Here is a 21012-nt window from a genome sequence, read left to right on the forward strand (position 1 = left end):
GAGAAATTCTGCATGGGTCAAGAAGAGAATTTGGGGCGTTCCCGTTGTGGCTCAGCGCTAACAAACCTGACCAATATCCATGAGGATGCAGGTTCGATCCCTGGCCTCGCTCAGTGGATTAAGGATCTGGCGTTGCCGTGAGCTGTGGTGTAGGTGGCAGACGCAGCTCGGATCCTGCGTTGCTGTGGCTCTGGCGTAGGCCGGCGGCTCCAGCTCCGATTCGACCCTTAGCCTAGGAACCTCCATATGCTGCAGGTGTGGCCCTAAGAGACAAAAAAAAAAAAAAAAGAATTTTGATTCATTAATCCTGTCTGGATTTCGTACTTCTTTTTTCTATCTTTTAAGCTATCCCCATTCTACCACGTCTCCATCCCTGCCTCCCTCCTTTTCCTTGTTCCCTGACTGCACCTTCTTTACTTAGAGCCTGGAGCCAATCACTTCTGATATTGATTAAAACAAAAGGAAGATCATCTTACAACCTATTTTTTAAATAAGTGGGTTTCTATCGCCCTTTATTAAAAATGCTATTCATCTCATTTCCTTGCTTACATGCACGCAGCAAGATATAGCAGAAAATAAATTCTTGCAGGAGAGATTAGATAAACAAACCAACATGTTAACTTATCTTTCACTACATATTATAGTTAAGAATAGAGAAGTAGTAAGTCAAACACATACATATATTATCCTCCTCAGGCAGATATCTCGCTTCAGAAATTGATCAATTCACGAATTTCTGGGGTTTTGAATCCTGCCAAGTCCTAGTTTAATTCATTATAAACTGAATGTGTTCTTTTGCAAGAATCTATGTTCCTTCTTCTTCCTGAAGTAGAGGAGGGCCATGCTGCCTCTAATATATGCTATAAAGATGGAAGTCTTTAGAAATTCTCATGTGGCACAGCGGGTTAAGGATCCAGCATTGTCACTGCTGTGGCTTGGGTCACTGCTGAGGCACAGGTTCCATCCCTGGCCGGGGAACTTCCACATGCCAAGAGCACAACCCCCACCCCTGCCCCCGAATCGAAGTCTTTAACATAAAACAGGACCATTTTTACTGGACCCCACACAAATAATAAGGACCGAAACCTTTAATCATAGCATCGCTTAAGAACAAAAGGTCCAACACGCAGTCTACTAAATTACTAAGTAATGTCAGAAGCCAATGCTGTAGGCCAACCCATATTGTCACTCTTGAGTGCTGAAGAGCCTGATGTCATTTCTAATGTCTCTATGGGGAAATAATGGAGATGACAAATCCCCACCTCACGCTGCCACGGGGCTGGTGAGGAAAGGACATGTTCCAGAATGATTCAGAGGGAGGAGAAGAGTAGGGCTTGAGGAACGAGGCAGCAGCTCGATCTTCCGGAAGCTGGGTTCCCACACTTAGAAGAATCCCATAATACCAAATGCACAGTAACAAAGAAAATGGTTTGTGCAGAAAGTTCCTTCTGTTTTAAGCAACTCAGTCGGTAACGTGGACCTGGCCTAGAAATGTTCATAGAGTTCACACTTTTAAGCTAAAAAGTAATTACACGGTTTCTGCAAAGTCCTGTCCTCAGCAGCCGGTGTATTGAAAGAGACCTCTTCATCTTCTTCATCTAGCTGGAGACTCCCAGAAGAGAGGCGGATTCTGGCCATGGGCGACCTTACTCCTTTGCCATACAAAGAGCAGTAGTCTGGTTTCAGAATCTCTGATTCAGAATCGCTGGATTCACTGGCTACATACCTTTCTGTGGCTCCCTGATCCATTAAAACGGGTGGAAACGCCTGCTCTGCAAACATATATGTAAACAGGTCAGCTTTACGACTCAGAGCAGGACGAGGCCCTAAAGGTCTAAATTCTGACCCAAAAGGAAAACGGATCGTTTTCATGTCTGATTGGCTCTGGGACCGCTTAGGGGGTTGTTGCTCTTGACTGTTACCTGCAAAGGCATCATCACAAGTCGGATCGTCTCCTTCTAAATCTACACTGATGTTGCTCCTACCAGTAGTCCTGGCCTTCGCCTCTTGGAGTTCTTGAAAGTCTTGCTGAATGCTCTTCATTCTGATGTTTCTTGGGCTTCTTTTGGCTGGCTTCACTGCAGTAGGCTGTAGACAGCTGCCTGGCCTTTCTCGTTCCTCTGCCATGAGCGGAGACCGTCTGGGCACCTGGGGTGGTCTGTCCACGTAAAAAAAGACTTGCGGAGGCATGATATCAACCTGCTGGCCAGTACAAGGAATATAGGGCACGTCCGTGTAGGTTAGCTGCCTTGCCGGACTCACTTTGCTCGTGAGGCCAGAACATGTGCTCAGGTGATTGTCAGCAAACTTACGGCTTGTTTGGAAGGAGGTCAGAGGACTCCTTTCCTCAAAGTAGTCTCTCGGGGCAGTGTCAGGGTCGGGGTCAGTGTTAAAGACAGGGTCTGTATAAAGAAAAGGGAAAGAAGAACTGCTCTGGGACGGATGTAAGGACGTGGGGTCTGCCTCTGGTCTGGAACGCTCCAGCTCGGCTGCAAACGTCACCTCCACTGCAGAGTTTCTCCTCCTAATGTCCAGCACAGGCTCGGACGCGTGTACGCCATTCACGTTTCGGTAGTACCCACTGCCATAGGCTAGTCTCAAATCTTCCACCTGTAGAGAAAGGACATGTTGGTGAAAGAAAGAAAAAGCCATTTGGTGGGGGCGGGAGCGGGGATCTAAATCAGCCTTGCATTTTGCAACCATGGTTTTTCACAAAGTCGCTTCGGTCCATGTTCTATTCCGGGGTTGATACATAGACACATCAAGAGGAATCATCACTTGGGCCACATCCCAATTTATGCGCTGAAAAAATAGACATGACATTCTCCTTTCTCAACAGTCACACTCCAGCCCCTGCATCCTCTATATACTTAAGCCGGCATTGTACTTTAAACAGTATGGTTAAGTAGCTATATCCATCAGCTAGGAGTTCTGCCTTTTGGCTCTGCCTTTACTTGCTGTGTGACCTTAGGTAAGAATCCTCACCTCCCTGTTCCAGCTTCCTCCCTACTTTCTGTGCAATGGTGGGACGAGGGCTCTGAATAACATGAGAGGGTCAAACATTAGCTGGTACCTTCCAGCATTATACCTCAGTGACGTCTTCTAGATAAAAACCGCCTGTGACTTGAAGATAGGACTTATGAGACCCATAATTCATTTTTCTTAGGGAGAGCAAAGGAAAATAATTAACACGGTTCATGCTATAAAACTCCAATGAAGCCATCGTGTCACAGTTCCGGGAGAATAGCACTTTGTTCCTAAGTTACCAAAATGACATAGCAAACCCTCAACCCCAGACCTTATAGCATCCTCTAAGCCTTAAGATGTTCATGGGTAAAAAAGCGGAGCTTTCAGTTTTAAAAACACAAAGCACTAGAAATTCACTTGGATCTGCATTTTGCAGAATGTTAGCAATACAGGTTTCAGTGTAAAGATGGGCCGGATCTTTCCGGTCTGTCAGGTACACACCAGTTTACCCAATGGTCTTCTACTGGTTGGAGATACCGAGCTGGCAGACCTCCCCAGGAGGCTCAGCAACGTGAACAGAGTTACCTTTTTACATACGGGGAGATTCTGGCAGAATCAATTCTTGGAAGCATTTGAACTGTAGATGCATTACATTTATCTAAAGAAGAAGGACTTTTCAAAAACCTTACTTGTTTTGACACATCAGAGAGGAGGTCTGGTGAGGACCTGCACTGGCGCTCGTGGTACTGGGATGGGTGATGTTTCCTGAAATCCCCAAAAAGAAGGATTTGAAATGGCCTTCATGTGAATACAGGAGCCCTATAGTTCTCTATATTCACCTGAAAATCAGCATGATGGAGAGACATACCTTTCAAATGGCAGGCTCTTCAACCTCCCTTTTTTTCCATATTCCAAGAGTTGCCTTTGGGTTCTTCCACTGTCATAAAAACAAGATAAACGCTTTATTAATAATGTCCTTCGAGTAAGTTACTAAGACTCAAAAGTGTGACTCGTGGTTGAAATCGAAAGAGTCTGGATGGGAGTTCCCATTGTGGCTCAGCGGCAACGAACCCATCTAGTATCCATGAGGTTGCGGGTTCAATCCCTGGCCCCCTCAGTGGGTTAAGGATCCGGCATTCCCGTGAGCTGCGGTGTAGGTTGCAGACGCGGCTTGGATGCCATGTTGCTGTGGCTGTGGTGTAGGCCAGCAGCTGTAGCTCTGATTGGACCCCTTGCCTGGGAACTTCCATATGCCTCAAGTGTGGCCCTAGAAAGACAAAAAAAAAAAAAAAAAAGATTCTGGATGAATGACATATGTTGTGAATCTCTGACCATCACATTAATAATATCCCTTTAGCCCAGGATCAGGTTGAGAAACCTCAACGACTCAGGACCCAGACATTTTTCAAAAGCCTCTGAACAGGGCTCCATAACGATTACAAATTCTGGCCTTGAAAACTAATATACTTTCCTTTAAAGGCCTCTCCCCTTCCTCCAAATTTACACATAATTTCTAATGAGGCTATTTGTCTGGTTTCCTATTCCGTGACAGGAGAAAAACAGCTAACTGAACAGTAGAAGAAGCTTGCTCCAGTCAGACATACATGAGCCAAGAAAGCCAGTTGATTGCTGGGAGAAACACAGGAGCCAAAAAAGAAATCACGAGAATAATAAAACCCCCAAAGTCCGGGCCATTTATCACTGCGGCTCAGGGTCCGACGTGCCTCCCCCGCCCTGAGGCCAGCACTGCACTACAGCTGCTGGCAGAGGATACTAAGTGATGTTTATAATAACTCAGGTCATTAAGAAAAGGGCAAAATATGCTCAGTATCATCTGTTTAAGAAGGCAGGGATTTGGAGCATACATTTTGGAAAGATTCCATAAAAATATGTATATTTTTTAAAAGATCTCATTTTTACTGGGGCAGGCTTCCGCTACTTGAAAAATCCTTTAGAGGAAGCACTGGATTCGAATTTTTTATTTTAGCTAAGAGATTTGAAGGCGTCTTTCAAAGAAATCCTAGGTGGGTGGGTTCAAGTGAAAACATGTTCTTATATCAACCTTCAAGGTGTTAGCCTATAGTAGGAAGCCTCTACTACAAATACTACTTAACCTCTCAAATCCTTTTTTTTTTTTTTTTTTTTTTGCTTTTTAGGGCCACACCCATGGCATATGATGGTTCCCAGGCTAGGAGTCCAATTGGAGCTACAGCTGTCAGCCTACGCCACAGCCACAGCAACACCAGATCCTTAACCCATTGAGCGAGGCCAGGGATCAAACCCGCAACCTCATGGTTCCTAGTCAGATTCGTTTCCGCTGTGCCACAATGGGAACTCCAACCTCTCAAACCTTGTAGCCCCTCCAGTGCTTTCTCATCCTATCTTTTGCCTCATCGCCACAAAAGGATGTTGAGCTTTCCTTCCCATGGCTAGCATGTTAAGTTGCGTATAGGGAAAAGAGGAGTTTTGCTATGTTTTCTCAAAGAGCATACACCCCCCCCATCTTTGCAGAAATTCCCATCTAACCTCTTAAGTGGGGTACACCCGTCCCTTTGCCTCCCAGCTAGCAAATACTGACCTAATGAGTCACACAGACAATGAACAGGAAAGGGTATCATCCTTCACGTGACTGAAAAGGATCCTTTCTTGATGCTACAATTTAAGATCCTCCTACCGCCTGCCATGTTACCAAAGAGAAGTTGTGCTTTGGGTTTGCCCATGTACAGTATTTAATGACCTGTAGCGGAAACTGGAACCCTTGCTGCAGAGTAGGGTTTTGGGCTTTGATTTGGGCTCTTCGGAAAGTCTGAAGAAGGCATGGTACTCCACACAAATCTTCCAGAAAGCCTTGCAGGCGTCTCGGCTGGCCATGGTGAACTCCAGCGTATCCTTGCACAGCACCTGTATAAACCCAGTTCCATCAAGCAAAACATCCTTCACGAATATCAAAGACCTTCAAATCCCAACGCCTTCCAAACTATTGGTCCAGAGGCCCCGTACAGCTTCTGATTTTCCACTCGGCTCCCTTTAGGCTTCACACCTACTGAAACCAAATGATTGGCAACCTTCCGAGGAACAGACAGGGCCACTGCTCCGAAACAGAACCTTCTCTAAGAAGCAAAACTTGCCTTGCACATCCTCCTCACCTCACACCCGTTTTTACCCCCTCTTCTCTGCCAGGAACATTTTTATGAAGTTGTAAATTAGGTTAAAATGAACATCAAAGGGTATCCTTTCAAGGTGACAAGAAGTTATAAATGACCAACGGGAACGGGGAGGGAGGAGGAGATGTTTCTAACAGATGGTAGGCTTTATAGGATGATTACACATACACGAGTCTTTGTGACACCCCAGCAAGAGGCACTGCTCCCTCTCTGTGCTGCCTTGTTCTAGGATGCTCTGCGTGGCTCCCTTAACATATTCTAACCTGCCACTGGGGAGTACAGCCTTCCAGATCTAGAGTTCAAGTTTGCCCCCACCCCTGACTGACTGCACTGACCCCACAGCATGTGTGCAGCCTTGTTTCCAGCAGCCCCACCAACCCACTTTGCTGCTCCCCTTCTCTCATTCCTTCCCAGGCCCCTGGATACATGAGCTTCACACTGGATTCAGTCTTGTGAACTGCTCACGCAAACACTTTGATCTAAGGCTAAGCGCCGGAGAATGAAGCCCAAACTACTGAATTATCTGTAGGTCAAAAAAGCAGTTGATACACACTTTTCATTTCCTTGATAGCCATTAAAAAACATCCTTTCTAGCCCCTTTGTCTCAGCGTGTACAATGCAGCTTTGACCAATGATTGCTTCTTTCGCTTAATATATACCCACCCCCACATCCTACTTTGGGAAAGAGTAGGTGTTCAATTGTTTTTGCTTAAGGAAAAGAAGATGAAAACACTTTCTTTAAAAAAAAAATGGAGCAAACAACATTGCATGAATATGTCCACAGTCTTAGATCTGAGCTCTTCCACGGACTTATCAAATTCCTGACAAATGGTTTCTAAGGAGAGTTGTCTTCCATCCCAGCCACCCCATTTTCCTATTACTCTATTCCTTCTGAACCGCCAATAGGATTTCTCAGTGGTTTGCCTATAGTTAAAACCATGACTAAAGCTCTGGTCTGTTTCTGCAGAGGCCAAAGAGGGAGCCCATCACCAGTCAGGGCCAGCCAGCTTTCACCACTCACAATCAAACCCCATTTGCAGAAACAACCAAGAAATCCCAAGTGAGTAGGACGTCAAAGAATTTACTAGCGAGCTACTTACCAAGATGTTGGCATGAAGTTTGATGAGAAAATGCTTTCTTTTAAAACTCAACTTGCGGATTTTAGCCCAGTTGAAAGTATTGATCTTTGTATTTCCCTATAAGGAAGCACATGGCAGATTTCAGGATGAATGTCAGCACAAGCTGGTTTGTAAGACAAAGCAGACCTGTTGGGAAATGCCCTTCATAAACAGGACTGTCCTTGATCTCTGCTGTGTTAGGATAGAAGCTATGGCCGAAGAAGGCATTCTAGCTGGGACATGAGACTGCTACGAAATGCAAGGGAGAAAGGGTATGCCTGGGAAAGGTTTCCAGCCAGGACAGGGAAATCACGGTAGAAAAGGATTGCAAGTACCGAGGTATGTCCCACATTGCGAAAATTCACTTTACGTCATTCTGCTTTTAATGAAAGACCCGCATTGTTACCTGTTCTCACTAACTGAAAGAAATCCGAAGAGGATTTTTTCTCTTACCAAAAAAAATAAGAGGCGAAAATGAAAAACAACGTTCAGTGCTTGTTTTGCAGCAAGGTGTTTTACAGGCAGCTCCCAAGCAGCGAGCCTGGCACCTCCAAGCTCCTTCCCCAGGATCTGCACGCTGCTCAGCATCCAGCCGCCATAGCTTTATTTATTTCTTTAAATTTATTATTTTATTTTATTTTAGTCTTTTTAGGGCCGCATCCACGGCATATGGGGGTTCCCAGGCTAGGGGTCGAATTGGAGCTGCAGCTGCCAGCCTATACCACAGCCACAGCAACACCAGATCCGAGCTGCGTCTGCGACCTACGCACCACAGCTCACGGCAATGCTGGATCCTTAACCCACTGAGCAAGGCCAGGGATCGAACCCTCGTCCTCATGGATACTTGGGTTTGTTACTGCTGAGCCACAATGGGTACTCCCCAGCCACCATAGCTTTAAACTGTACATCTGTACTTTATCTCGATTTTGTGTATCCTTTAGCGAGATGTGGCCTCAGGTAATGCTTCTTCGCTTTACGCCAGCTAGGAAAGGTTTCATAGGAATGCTCTCCTTTCAAATAGCAGGAGAAACCTGCACTGCAATGGGCTTCTCTAATCTCACCTCTGTCCCAAGTTTCCAGATTCAATTGCTTTACGCAAAAGTCCTATTTATGCTGCCACCTCATTTACTTATTCAATAGTTCCTCACTGCCTGCGTCAACGCTAAACTCTTTGGGCTGGATTTTCTTGCCCCAACTCTTTTGACTATAACTTGGATGCCCCTGTTCCCAGAAAATACCCTTCCATGCAACTCTGTACCTTTTCTCTGATGGGTCTTCTCATTCTCCTTACGTAGAATGAGTACCCTTCTTGCCACCTCTGCTAGCACCTCCTCTAGGATATTCTATATCATTGTGCAGCTTACACCCTCTTCTAACTCCTCTGAACCCCGTGAGCTCTCCTGGGCTACCCAACAGTTTCACTCTTTTGGTTGGTTGTTGGTTGGTTGGTTCATATCATCCCCCCCAAAAAAAAAAATCAAAGGGATACAAGAATAAACATATTGAAAAGTCTCACTCCCACTGCTGTCACTCCTACCTCTAGGAGTTTATTAGTGTGTTGTGCATCCTACCTGTTGTGCAACTTAAGTAAATATGATAGATTTGCTTTTGATTACTTATTGTCTGATGATGATCACTATTTCTCTGGCCTTTCAAAATAAATTGTGACTTTTTTTTTTTTTGTCTATTTGCCATTTCTTGGGCCACTCCCGCAGCATACGGAGGTTCCCAGGCTAGGGGTCGAATCGGAGCTATAGACGCTGGCCTACACCACAGCCACAGCCACAGCCACATGGGATCCCAGCTGCGTCTGTGACCTACACCACAGCTCACAGCAACGCCAGATCCTTAACCCACTGAGTAAGGCCAGGGATCAAACCCACACCCTCATGGTTCCTAGTTGGATTCGTTAACCACTGCGCCACGACGGGAACTCCAAATTGTGACTACGTTCATGACAGGGGCCACGTGTCATGTTTCATGTTCGTTTCCTGATCATGTCATCCTTTATCCTTCTCAGGACCTTTGCCTGTGCGACCTTTCTGGAACACCCTCCCTCATCTGCCAACCCCATCTCTTCAGTCTGGATAACTTCCTCAGGTCTTAGCCTAAATGATGAGCCCCATTCCCATGCGTTACCTTAGCATCCTATATGTTTTTTAGCACAACGCATATCCTATTTGTTTATAATTACTTGTTTACTTGTCTGTCTTTCCACATTAGAATGTAAGTTCCACGAGGTCAGGATAATTCCCATTTTCCTCTGTGGCTCCAGTGCCTGGCACAGGGTAGATTCACAATGAATATACTGATAGCAAGATGAATGAACAGATTGCTGCCCAACTCTAAATGCACTCTGATTCATTGAATTGTACTATTAAAATGGATGAATTTCATGTTGTGTAAATTATAGCTCAACAAAGCTGGGTTTTTTTTTTTTTTTTTTAGGAAAATATAATACAATGAAGAACACATGAAAAGGGACTCAAGACATAAAGAGTCTTTGGCTGGATTTCGGGTAGGACAAAATAGACCCTGGACAGTTGGGAACAATACAGACGGTCTATTCACAACTCACATGATCGTCTCCCCCCACCCCCCATCTCCTCATCTTCTCTCATGCAAGGATCAGGGGTTAGAGCAGAATGGGTAAAAATCCCCTGCTGAGTGAACAGGTATGTCTGTGGTCCTTGGATCTTTTCTCCATCATTGTGACTCTCAGGCTGGAAAGTTTACAACCAAATAAATGAAAAGGTCAAGATTCCTGTAGTCAAGTCTGTACCTGACCTGCTTTGTGGCTTATTTCAAGTGCTCTAATTCAATCCACGGGGCCTGGGGGTCTGAAGTCCCACCCTCCTTTCTTGCTCACAAGTGATTCATTCCCAAACCTGTCTAGGTATCTGCCTGTCTTCTGAAGGTTAGGCCAATGTTCTTGAACCTTAACTTGGATCTAAATTCATTGACTATTCACAGTTACAAGAGGTGCAAACAGACTGAAAAACTGTTGAAAACAATAGCCTCTGGCCACATTCCACGGAGTGGGGATTCATGATGATGGAGGACCAGAGAGCCCGAGTTGGTTTCTAACATGGAAAACAGAGGCCTGGGGAAAAGATGAGTCAGTAAACAGCAACGACTGCCCCCAGGGTTGGGCGCTAATTCCCTACTAGCTGGCACTGGACATTTCCAATGAAAGTAGTAACAGTATATATTTTGGACCCTTCAGGTTGTCTCTGGTGGATTGGGATGGGCTGAATGCACTTTAAGTCACAGCCTAAGCTTTCAGGATGCCAAAATCTGTATTCTTATTTAGGGTCTAAAAGTTCCAAAGAGCCTCTTAACTTCTCTCCACCATGCTGGCCTGACCTCATATGTGAGCTCCTGAGAATCAGAACAGTCTGTTACGGACCTTAAATGGAGGCAAAGCATACTGAGGGAGGGGGACTTACCCCAAACTCTTTCAAGCATCGCCAAGAACCACCCCCTCCCAAAGCTGAGGGCTTTAAAGGAAAAGAGCTGTTACCCGTAACACGAGTACGCCCATGTGGGCAACAGCCAGGTGGATCTGCATCCCTTCGCCATCGCTGGCGGGGTGCGGCCTGATGCCATACATGTCCAGCTTCCTCGCGATGTCCAGGAGCAGAATGTCAGATTCAGCTGGGCTCCTGCCACTGCAAAGGGAAAGCATTTATGAGCCTAATAAATGCAGCCAAGAGGACACCCCTCCCTGAGAGCACCAAGAGGAGCTCAGTGTTTTCTTGAGTCTGAAGCTCCCCTGCCTTCAAGGCTTGCTTTTTTTTTTTTTTTTTTTTGTCTTTTTGCCATTTCTAGGGCCACTCCCGCAGCATGTGGAGGTTCCCAGGCTAGGGGTCAAATCGGAGCTGTAGTCACCGGCCTACGCCACAGCCACAGCAACGCGGGATCCGAGCCACGTCTGCAGCCTACACCACAGCTCATGGCAACACCGGACCCTTAACCCACTGAGCAAGGCCAGGGATCGAACCTGCAACCTCATGGTTCCTAGTCGGATTCGCTAACCACTGAGCCATGCCTTGGGAACTCCAAGGCTTGCTTTTAAGAGTCTGTCCCCAGCTTTTAGTCTTCCCTGCTGGTGGAACAGGTGGAAGCAGGGGACCACTGAAAATACTTACATGTGCTTCTGATGGAAGTGCACGATCTTGCTCTCCAAATCATCTTGGTTAGGTAAGTACCGAGTTTGTGCCAAATGTTTCCTATCTGTTTCTTCATGAAAGTCTCCCAGCTCTGCTGCATGACAAAAAAAAAAAAAAAGTGATATTTTTCACATTACCATTGCAGAGTGAAGCAATGGAACACCCAGCAGACCCTTTGACCTCCCCCAAACAGCCCTTTCTTTGCAGCCAGTGCAGTCCTAGAGCTGCCACATGCTTTGTGTATACTTGTTTTAGCGTATGGCTGGTGGGGAGGGAACTAACTGGTTCTTCTTCAAATAAGAGGCATTGAGGAGTTCCCGTCGTGGCTCAGTAGTTAACGAATCCGACTAGGAACCATGAGGTTGCGGGTTCAATCCCTGGCCTTGCTCAGTGGGTTAAGGATCCCGCGTTGCTGTGGCTCTGGTGTAGGCTGGTGGCTACGGCTCTGATTAGACCCCTAGCCTAGGAATCTCCATATGCCATGGAAGTGGCCCTAGAAAAGACAAAAACAGACCAAAAAAAAAAAAAAAAAAGCAGTGAGTTGCTATGAAGTCTCAACATAGCAAGTCACAGACACAGTGTAGGTGGTCAAGGCTCCAGGATCACAGATGACTATTTTGTTATTTTCTTCTCCCACATTCCATTCCATCTTCTACTTGCGATCAGTTGCCATTAGGTGTTGCATTGTGTCCTCCCTCTCCAATTCATATGTTCAAGTCCCAACCCCAGCACATCACAATGTGACTGTATTTACAGACAGGGCCTAGAAAGGAGTGATTATGTCAAGATGAGACAGTAGAGTGGGTCCTAATCCAATCTGACTGGTGTCCTTAGAAGAAGAGGAAATTTGGGCACCAGGACCACAGGTACACAGAGCAAAGCCCGGATGAGGACACATCAGGAAGGCAGCGAGGCCTGAGAAGCAACCGAATCTGCTGACACTTCGGTCTTGGACTTCCAGCCTCCAGAACTGGGAGAAAATATGTTTCTGTCATTTAAGTCACCTAGTCTGTTGTATTTTTGCTATGGCAGCCCTAGCAAACTCACACAGCCCCCTAACCCCACTCTGGCTTGATCAGGCATTATTAAGAAAGGACAAGATAAATGCCAAATACAGTACAAGCCAGTCACAGCCAGTCATCCCTCTGTATGTTGGGAATCGAGCGAAACCCCCCCCATATAGGGCCACACTAGATGAATCATTCCAGAAATCATTCTGGTTTCTCCAAATTCCTGGCAGTCCATCCCTGTTCATAATCTATTCTTTTCTAGATGCATCCTATTTATTGCTATAAACAACTATTATAGCATTGTGCCTAAAAAAGCAATCGAGGCGTAGAAGATTCTATGCCTCTACAGTAAATGGCTTGGAACTGTTTTGGATTTTGAAATCGTGTGTGTTCTTTGCAATTTCTATGCCTTCTCCCTCTCTGTCAGTTGGACAGGAATCATTTCCTGGTCACTGAAGAAGGTCCCTTGAAGAAGTGTCTACTTGGTTCCAAAGTGTGGCTTCTAATCTACCATAAAATGGGAACGCAAAACAATGTTTACAATTAAAATTCATATTTTAACATCAAAAAGAATCTAGATATCCAAACCTATTGACATTTTATGAATGATAAGAGTAAAATAGACTCCACGGAATCATGTGGTGTTCTCCTATTGAGTAAAATTCACAGACATAGGGGCTTCGATTTTGAGGGCTAGAAAGTTGTTATTTTCTCTTTTGTCTTGGTTTTCTATTGTGTTTTAGACTGAAGACACACTCATTTTTAGACAAGTGAGGTATATTTGTATCTTTCAAAAACAACATCAGATTGAAAATATATTACTAGCTTTTTAAAAAAGACCAAATCAATGGCCCTTTTATTTATTTGAAAATGGATAAGTGGACAAATCTCATTAATCAGGAGTTCCCATTGTGGCTCGGTGGTAACAAACCCTACTAGTATCCACGAGGATGCAGGTTCGATCCCTGGCCTTGCTCACTGGGTTAAATACTCGGCATTGCCGTGAGCTGTGGTGTAGCTGCAGACAAGGCTCAGATCCTGCGTGGCTGTGGCTGTGGCTGTGGCTGTGGCCAGCAGCTGCAGCTCCAATTCGACCCCTGGCCTGGGAACTTCCATATGCTGCATGTGTGGTCCTAAAAAAAAAAAAAAGCCCATTACAACAACAATGAAGTTATTGGATTTGCATGCACTAGCAATGCACGATCCAAAAAGGAAACCAGAAAAACAATTCCATTCACAATAGCATATAAAAATAAAAGACCAATAAATCTGGACTTCTCTTGTGGAGCAGCAGATTAAGGATCCGGCATTGTCACTGCAGCAGCTCAGGTCGCTGCTCTGGTGTAAGTTCAACCCCTGGCCCAGGAACTTCCACATGCCACAGGCGTGGCCAAGAAAACAAACACATACACAAACAAACAAAAAAACCCCAATAAATTTAACATGGGTTTAAATTTAAATTTAAAGATGTGTTGAACTTATATACTGAAAAGTATCAAACATTGCTGAAATTGTTTAAAGATCTTTATAAATGAAGAGACATTCCAGGTTCATGAATTAGAAAACCCAATATTGTTAAGATGGTAATTCTGCCAAAATTGATCTATAAATTCAATGCAACCCCCACCAAATTTAAGCACGGAAATTAACAGATGACCTTAAAATTGATGTGGAAATACACAAATGCAAAACAACCAAAACAATTTTGAAAAAGAAGAACCAAGTTGGAGAATATACACTTCTCTTTCAAAGCTTAATACAAAGCTACAGTAAATAATACAGTGTGGTAATGGCATAAGTACATATAGATCAATGGAACGTAATTGAGAATGCAGAAATAAGCCCTTATATTTATGGTCAGTTGGTTTTTGACAAAGGTGTCAAGACAATTCCATGGGGGAAATATTAGACAAATGGGAGAAATGGATATGCACGTGCCAAAAAAAGTTGGATTCCTACCTCACAAACATACAAAAAATTCAAATGGATCATAGACCTAAATCTAAGAAGTAAGCCTTAGGAAGCTCGAGAAGAAAACTTAGGAGAAAATCTTTTGACCTTAGTTTAGGCAAAAAGTTCTTAGATACGACACCAAAACATGGTCGGCTAAAACATGTTGAGAAAGTGGAATTCCATCAAAATTAAAAACTTTCACTCTCCAAAAGACAGCATTAAGAAAATCAGTGGGAGAGAGTTCCCACTGTGGCTCAGCAGGTTAAGAACCCAACTAGTGTCCATGAGGATGTGGATTCAATCCCTGGCCTCGCTCAGCGGGTTAAGGAGCCAGTGTCAGTGCAAGCTGCAGGGTAGATCGCAGATGCAGCTCAGATCTGGTATTGCCGTGGCTGTGGCACAGGCTGGTAGCTGTGGCTCTGATCAACCCGGAGCCTGGGAATTTCCATATGCTGCAGGTGCAGCCCTAAAAAGACAAAAAAAGAAAAGAAAAAAGAAAATCAAAGGGAATGTGAGATTAACATATACACACTAATATATATAAAATAAACAACAAGGCCTACTGAATAGCACAGGGACCTATATTCAATATCCTGTAATAACCCATAATGGAAGAGAATATGAAAAAGAATATATATACATATGTATGTATATGTATATAGTAAAACTGAATCATTTTGCTCTATACCTGAAACACAACACTGTAAATCAACTATACTTCAATTAAAAAAAATAGAGAACACACGCACACATGCACACATAAAAGAAAATGAAAAGTCAAGCCACAGATTGAACGAAAATTTTGGAAATTACATATCTCATAAAGGATTTTTAGTAAGAATAGATAAAAATCTCCTAAAATTCATTAAGACAAGCCATTTAAAAAAAAATCTGGATCGGCATTTTACCAAGAAATCAGAAGAATGGGTTATAAACAGAAGAGAAGGTGCTCAATGTCACTAGTCATGAGGAAAATGCTAATTACAGTTGCAGTGAGATTCATTGCGCTCAAATGACCATAATCAAAAAGATACATAAGGAGTTCCCGTCATGGCTCAGTGGTTAACGAATCCGACTAGGAACCATGAGGTTGTAGGTTCGATCCCTGGCCTTGCTCAGTGGGTTAAGGATCCGGCGGTGCTGTGCTGTGCTGTGGTGTAGGTCGCAGACGTGGCTTGGATCTAACATTGCTGTGACTCTGGCATAGGCCAGCAGCAACAGCTCCGATTAGACCCCTAGCCTGGGAACTTCCATATGCCTCGGGTGTGGCCCTAAAACAACAACAACAACAAAAAAGATAGATAATACCAAATGTTGGTGAAGATGTGGCGAAATCGGAAACCTCATACATTTCTGGTTTTATTGTAACAATGTGGAGAACAATTTGACAGTTTCTTAAAATATTAAACATTAACTTACCATAAGATGAAACAATTACACTCCTAGGAATCCACCCAAGAGAAATGAAAACATGTGTCTACGCAAAGACTAGTGCATGAATGTTCCTAACGTTATTCGTAATAGCTAAGCTGGAAGCAATCCAAATGTCCATGACGAGGTAAACTGAGAAACAAAATCTGGTATACCCATAAAATGGAATACTATTCAGCAGTAAAAAGGAACAAACTGCAGTGATTCATGTTAGAACATACATGAATTTCAAAAACATTATGGTGCATGAAAAAAAGCCAGATGCAAAAGACTACATATTTTATCATTTCTAGTACATGAAATGTCCAGAAACGTCAAATCTAAAGAAACAGAAAATCAATTAGTGGTTGCTGGGCTGAGCATGGGCACGAGAGATCTATGTGGCATGACTGAAATGTTTTAAAACTGGGTTGTGACTAACGCAACATTGTAAATCAACTCTCCTCCAATATAAAATAAAAATTAAATTAAAAAAACAAAACCAAACAAAAACTTTAAAAACCTGGGTGGTGATAAGAGCTGCACAGCTGTTAATTTACTAAAAACCATTGAGTTACAGACTTAAAACGAGTGAAATATCTGGTATACAAATTCCACTACAATAGAGGTGTTTTTAAAAATGAATTACACACACACACACACACACACACACACACACACACACACACACACACACACACACACACCCCTTTCTGTTTGTTAAGCACAAGACCCTATATTGACTCTAAGGAAAACATAGGAACACCTAAGACTGTGCTCGTTCTTCTCTCTCTGCAGGACTGTGACAATCTAGGAAGAGACCTATGACATACAAATGAGTCAATATCATTAGAGAGAGAAAGCACCACATGTCGTGAACACCGTCCCTCTTACCGCACTGGTCCAAACTACCATGACTTCCTGTCTTGCCATAGCCTGTTATCTGGTATCCCCACTTCTGCATCCACCCCCATAAGGTCTATTTACTCTCTTTTTTTTTTTTCCACTGAAGAAGTCTGGCATGTAACACTGCACAACTTTCAGGTGTGCAGTGTATTCCTTTGACATATTTATAGATTGCCACAGGATTGCCATCGTAGTGCTATTTATCACATTGCACAGTTATACTTCAAGGCTATTAGAGTCTATTTTCATTATTCTGTACGTTAGATCACTATGGCTTATCTACCGCTCACTACACGTTGCTGTTTTCACCCCAGCAGCCAACAGGTAATTGAGACCTAATTCGGATCATTTCACTCCCCTGCTTCAAAGGCTGCAATGGCTTCCCATTGCATTTAGGAAGGTTCTAGGTCTTTAACATGCCTTTAAGGCCCTCCAGGATTTCTCCCTCCCTCAGTTCCAGCCAGCCACAAAGCCTGCCTAACGTTTCTTGAATACTCCCATCTCAGACCCTTTGCACTGGATGTTTCCTGCCTCGAACTCCCTTCTCCCGGCTTTCTGCATGGCTTGATCTCTCACCTCCTTCAAGTCTTTGTTCAACTGTCACCTTCGCAGTGAAGCCTCCCCTGACCTATCTACAAAACAGAAACAGACTCACAGACTTAGAGGACAGACTTGTGGTTGCCAAGGGGAGAGGGAGGGAGTGGGATGGACGGGGAGTTCAGGGTTAGTAGATGCAAACCACTCCATTTAGGATGAATGAGCAAGGAGGTCTGACTGTACAGCACAGGGAACTCCATCCAGTCTCTTGGGACAGACCACGATGGAAAACCATATATGAAAGGGAAAGTATATATTTGTCTGACTGGGTCACGTTGCTGCACAGCAGAAATTGGCACAACACTGTAAATCAACTGTGCTCTAATTAAAAAAAGACAATATTCAATGAAAAGTTTATTACATTTTAAAATTTTATTAAAAATATTTTAAAGGAGTTCCTGTCTTGGCTTAGAGGTTAACGAACCCAACTGGTAACCATGAGGTTGCGGGTTTGATCTCTGGCCTCGCTCAGTGGGTTGAGGATCTGGCATTGCCCTGAGCTGTGGTGTAGGTCACAGACGCGGCTCGGATCCCACATTGCTGTGGCTGTGGTGTAGGCCGGCGGCTGTAGCTCCGATTGGACCCCTAGCCCGGGAACCTCCATATGCCACAGGTGTGGCCCCCACCAAAAAACATTAAAAAAAAATTCAATACCCACCCCCCCAGAACTTCCCTCTCTCCCTTCCAGAGCACTTATCACCTTGGTACATACGTTATATATTTCCTTATTTTGGTCTGATTCTCCGCCAGTGCCCAAATATTAGCTCCATGAGAGCAAGGATTTTTGTCTGTTTATTTCACTGATTCCCTGAAACTGTAGCTTTTTTTTTTTTTTTTTAAATAGAAAGAGGTTCTATTTGACAAACAAAATATCCTCTCGAAAAGGTGACGTGTTCTGTGCTATGCCTGAAGTGGCCACTAGGGAATGCCCAAATCCATAATGCTGAACCATTAAGAATGAACTTGGGCTCCCGGATCAGAGGCTGACTGGGGAGCCCCAATCCCCTGACTGCAGCCATAAACAGGCAGCTGATGGAGAAGGATAAGTCTCCCAATATTGTTTCTTCCTTACCCCATCCCTGCACCCCACCCGCAAGCACAGTCCTGGACAAATAGTGTCCTCGGCATTCAAAGCCCTTCAAAATCATGCTTAGTTTTTGGCCATCTCTCCTAAACAGATCCTATGCTTGAGTGGTGCTTGAGCTGCACCCTCTGTATATACTTCTTGTACCATCAGCATTTTTTTTTTTTTTTGCTCTTTTCTCTGCTTATCACTACATATCCAATTCCCATACATCCCTTTAAGGCCCAACACAAAAGCCACCTCCTCCGTAAGCCTTCCCTGATAACTACTGCTCTCACTGCCCACCACCCTCCTGAGATCTGGGCTGTCAGCCTGTCTTAGGAGTCACTTGGTAAACACTGATTCAGATACTGTCTCTATCCCAGCTCTTCATTCTGGAATTCCCTGACAGAATTCTACCACTTCTGGACTGTCAGGAGGGCAATGGAGAGAGGTCAAAGATGAAGTTCCAAAACCAAAAAATGGAAAAAAAAAAAAGAAGTTATGGTCCTGCAGGAATAGAAAGGAACAGCCTATTCTTGGACGGCCTTTCTCTCGAAGACAGAGAAAGTCCAGCCAACCCTAGAAGAGCTACTATTTCCAGCTGCCTCAGTCCTGGCCTCAGGGGTGCAGGAGCTGCCTGGCCCGCCTGGCTTCACCCCCTCCCAGGCAGGCCCCCAGCGTTCCCCAGGCCTCCATTTCCCTGCCTCCACCACTCAGCCTGGTCCAAGCACTTGGTGGCTAGGATGTGGGGAAAGCCTCAGTGATGCCTGGGCCCTCTCCCCTCTCAGCCTCTCTCCACCTGCCGTCCTCTGTGCTTTGTGCCCTGGAATCACGATAAAGAGCAACACGGAACTCACATCAAACATGACCATGTGCCACGGAAAGTACCAGAAGTGCCTTCTGGGGCGAGAGGGATTGGGGGCCTGCCTAGCAGAGTCCAGGCGGGGATTAGCCCAGATCAGCTCCTGGACAGCAAGCCCGGGGCAGTGGGAGGAGGAAGGTGAGAGCGAGATACAAGGAAATCAGCATTTGCTTTTAATCTACACGACCACTCTGCGAGAAGGCCTTCCTGTCACTCTTTTAAAGACGGGGGAACCCAGGCAAAGGCAGGTGAGGGGGCTTCACCCAAGGCTCCAACAGGTAGAATGGAGTAGAGATAGGATTCGAATCCAAAGCTCAAGGACGGCAAACAACCAGCCTCTATCTACTGGACCACGCTGTTTCTGTCTCTCTCAGCCAGGCTTTCTCTCCTCAATATCTCCTCTCCTAAGACACTGATGTTGAGGCGCTCAGCTCCTTTGCTCGGTTCTCTACCTGGCTGATGGGCCCCAAAGCCGACAGTGGCTACTTACATTGCAAGATGTGAGACACCATCAACGCTGTACAGTTGTCACTGCAGGGAAGCCTTCCTAGCGCCAAATCCTTCTTTATTTGAAGCGTAAAAAGATACCTGCAAAGAAGAGGGGGGAAATCTCTTGAGAAAGAAACAGGAACAAGAAAGAAACACTGCCCTTCTCCCAGATCCAAGATGTTTCAGGAATGAAACGGCACCCCCCCGAGTCAGGGAGATAGATGGTGAGTAATGCCGAGGCTTTGCTTCAGCCCCTAACCAGCGCTAGACCACAGCTCGGCTGATCCAGCACTTTGGCAGGCCTCACAGCCATGAGGCATCACCCCAGGCCACATCCTCCCGCCAGCTTGAAGGAGCTGGCCAGTCATCCTCTGGTGGTTTCTGCCACGTAGCAAAGCCACACACCGGGCCAGAGAGAAAGGGAGATTGAGCGAGAATAAGCCTGCTCAGGAGGGCAGTGCTGCTCTGTTTACAAAATGCTACCAAGTACTCACTATCATAGCAACTTAGAAAGTTGGAACCATCGCCCCACGTTACAATTATGCAAAGACAGAGGTTAGGTGATATTGGCCAAGTCACATCACACAAAGAGAGTGAAACTGTGCCCAGAACCCAGGTCTGCCACTCAACCTAGGTTGCCTCCCATCCACAAGACTGTGCTGCTGAAATCTCCAACTTGAGGCTGTGCCTCTGCCCCTTCACCTGGACCCCCTTCTCTGTGTCACCAGAGCCCAGCCCAGCCCTTTGCACAGAGCAAATATGGAACTGCTCTGTACTGAATGGAATGAGTTGCCTACCAACAGTCAGGGACCCAGAAAGTGCATGTTGGACTCTAGAGCTTTGCCAAACAGATAGCATTTGTCCTACAATTTTTTTTTTTTGTCTTTTTAGGGCCTCACCTGTGGCATATGGAAGTTCTCAGACTAGGGTTCGAGTTGGAACTACAGCTGCCGGCCTACACCACAGCCACAGCTACATCAGATCCAAGCCTCGTCTGCGACCTACACCACAGCTCATGGCAACGCCAGATCCTTAACCCACAGAGTGAGGCCAGGGATCGAACCTGTGTCCTCATGGATGCTAGTCAGATTCGTTTCCGCTGCGCCATGATGGCAACTCCTGTCCCACAGTTTTAAGCTGTTATAAAAGGCAATCAACTTAAGGAAAGATGTGTATAATTAACGTTCTGCCACTGACTGTGTTCCTTCTTGGTCCAAAATTGGTTCCAATATTTTATTTTATACATTACAATATTTATTGAGTACCTACTGGGGACATTTCCCTATATAAGTGTACTT

The 21012-nt window shown here is 44.9% G+C and overlaps 1 protein-coding gene across 1 annotated transcript in view; it reads right to left on the reverse strand.

Annotated features, from left to right (window-relative positions):
• Nucleotides 1–1073: 1073 nt before the first annotated feature.
• Nucleotides 1074–21012, reverse strand: part of FRMD7 (FERM domain containing 7) — a 29576-nt gene continuing 9637 nt past the window's right edge. The window contains exons 5-12 of the mRNA XM_047764260.1: nucleotides 19716–19813; nucleotides 11401–11515; nucleotides 10773–10920; nucleotides 7232–7327; nucleotides 5705–5868; nucleotides 3836–3904; nucleotides 3657–3732; nucleotides 1074–2610 (exon numbers count right to left, since the gene is read on the reverse strand). Of these exons, the coding sequence (XP_047620216.1) occupies nucleotides 1513–2610; nucleotides 3657–3732; nucleotides 3836–3904; nucleotides 5705–5868; nucleotides 7232–7327; nucleotides 10773–10920; nucleotides 11401–11515; nucleotides 19716–19813 (1864 nt within the window). The 3' untranslated portion in view covers nucleotides 1074–1512. The remainder of the gene's footprint in view (nucleotides 2611–3656; nucleotides 3733–3835; nucleotides 3905–5704; nucleotides 5869–7231; nucleotides 7328–10772; nucleotides 10921–11400; nucleotides 11516–19715; nucleotides 19814–21012) is intronic.

Source organism: Phacochoerus africanus, chromosome X, assembly GCF_016906955.1.
Source record: "Phacochoerus africanus isolate WHEZ1 chromosome X, ROS_Pafr_v1, whole genome shotgun sequence".
Lineage (NCBI taxonomy): Eukaryota > Metazoa > Chordata > Mammalia > Artiodactyla > Suidae > Phacochoerus > Phacochoerus africanus.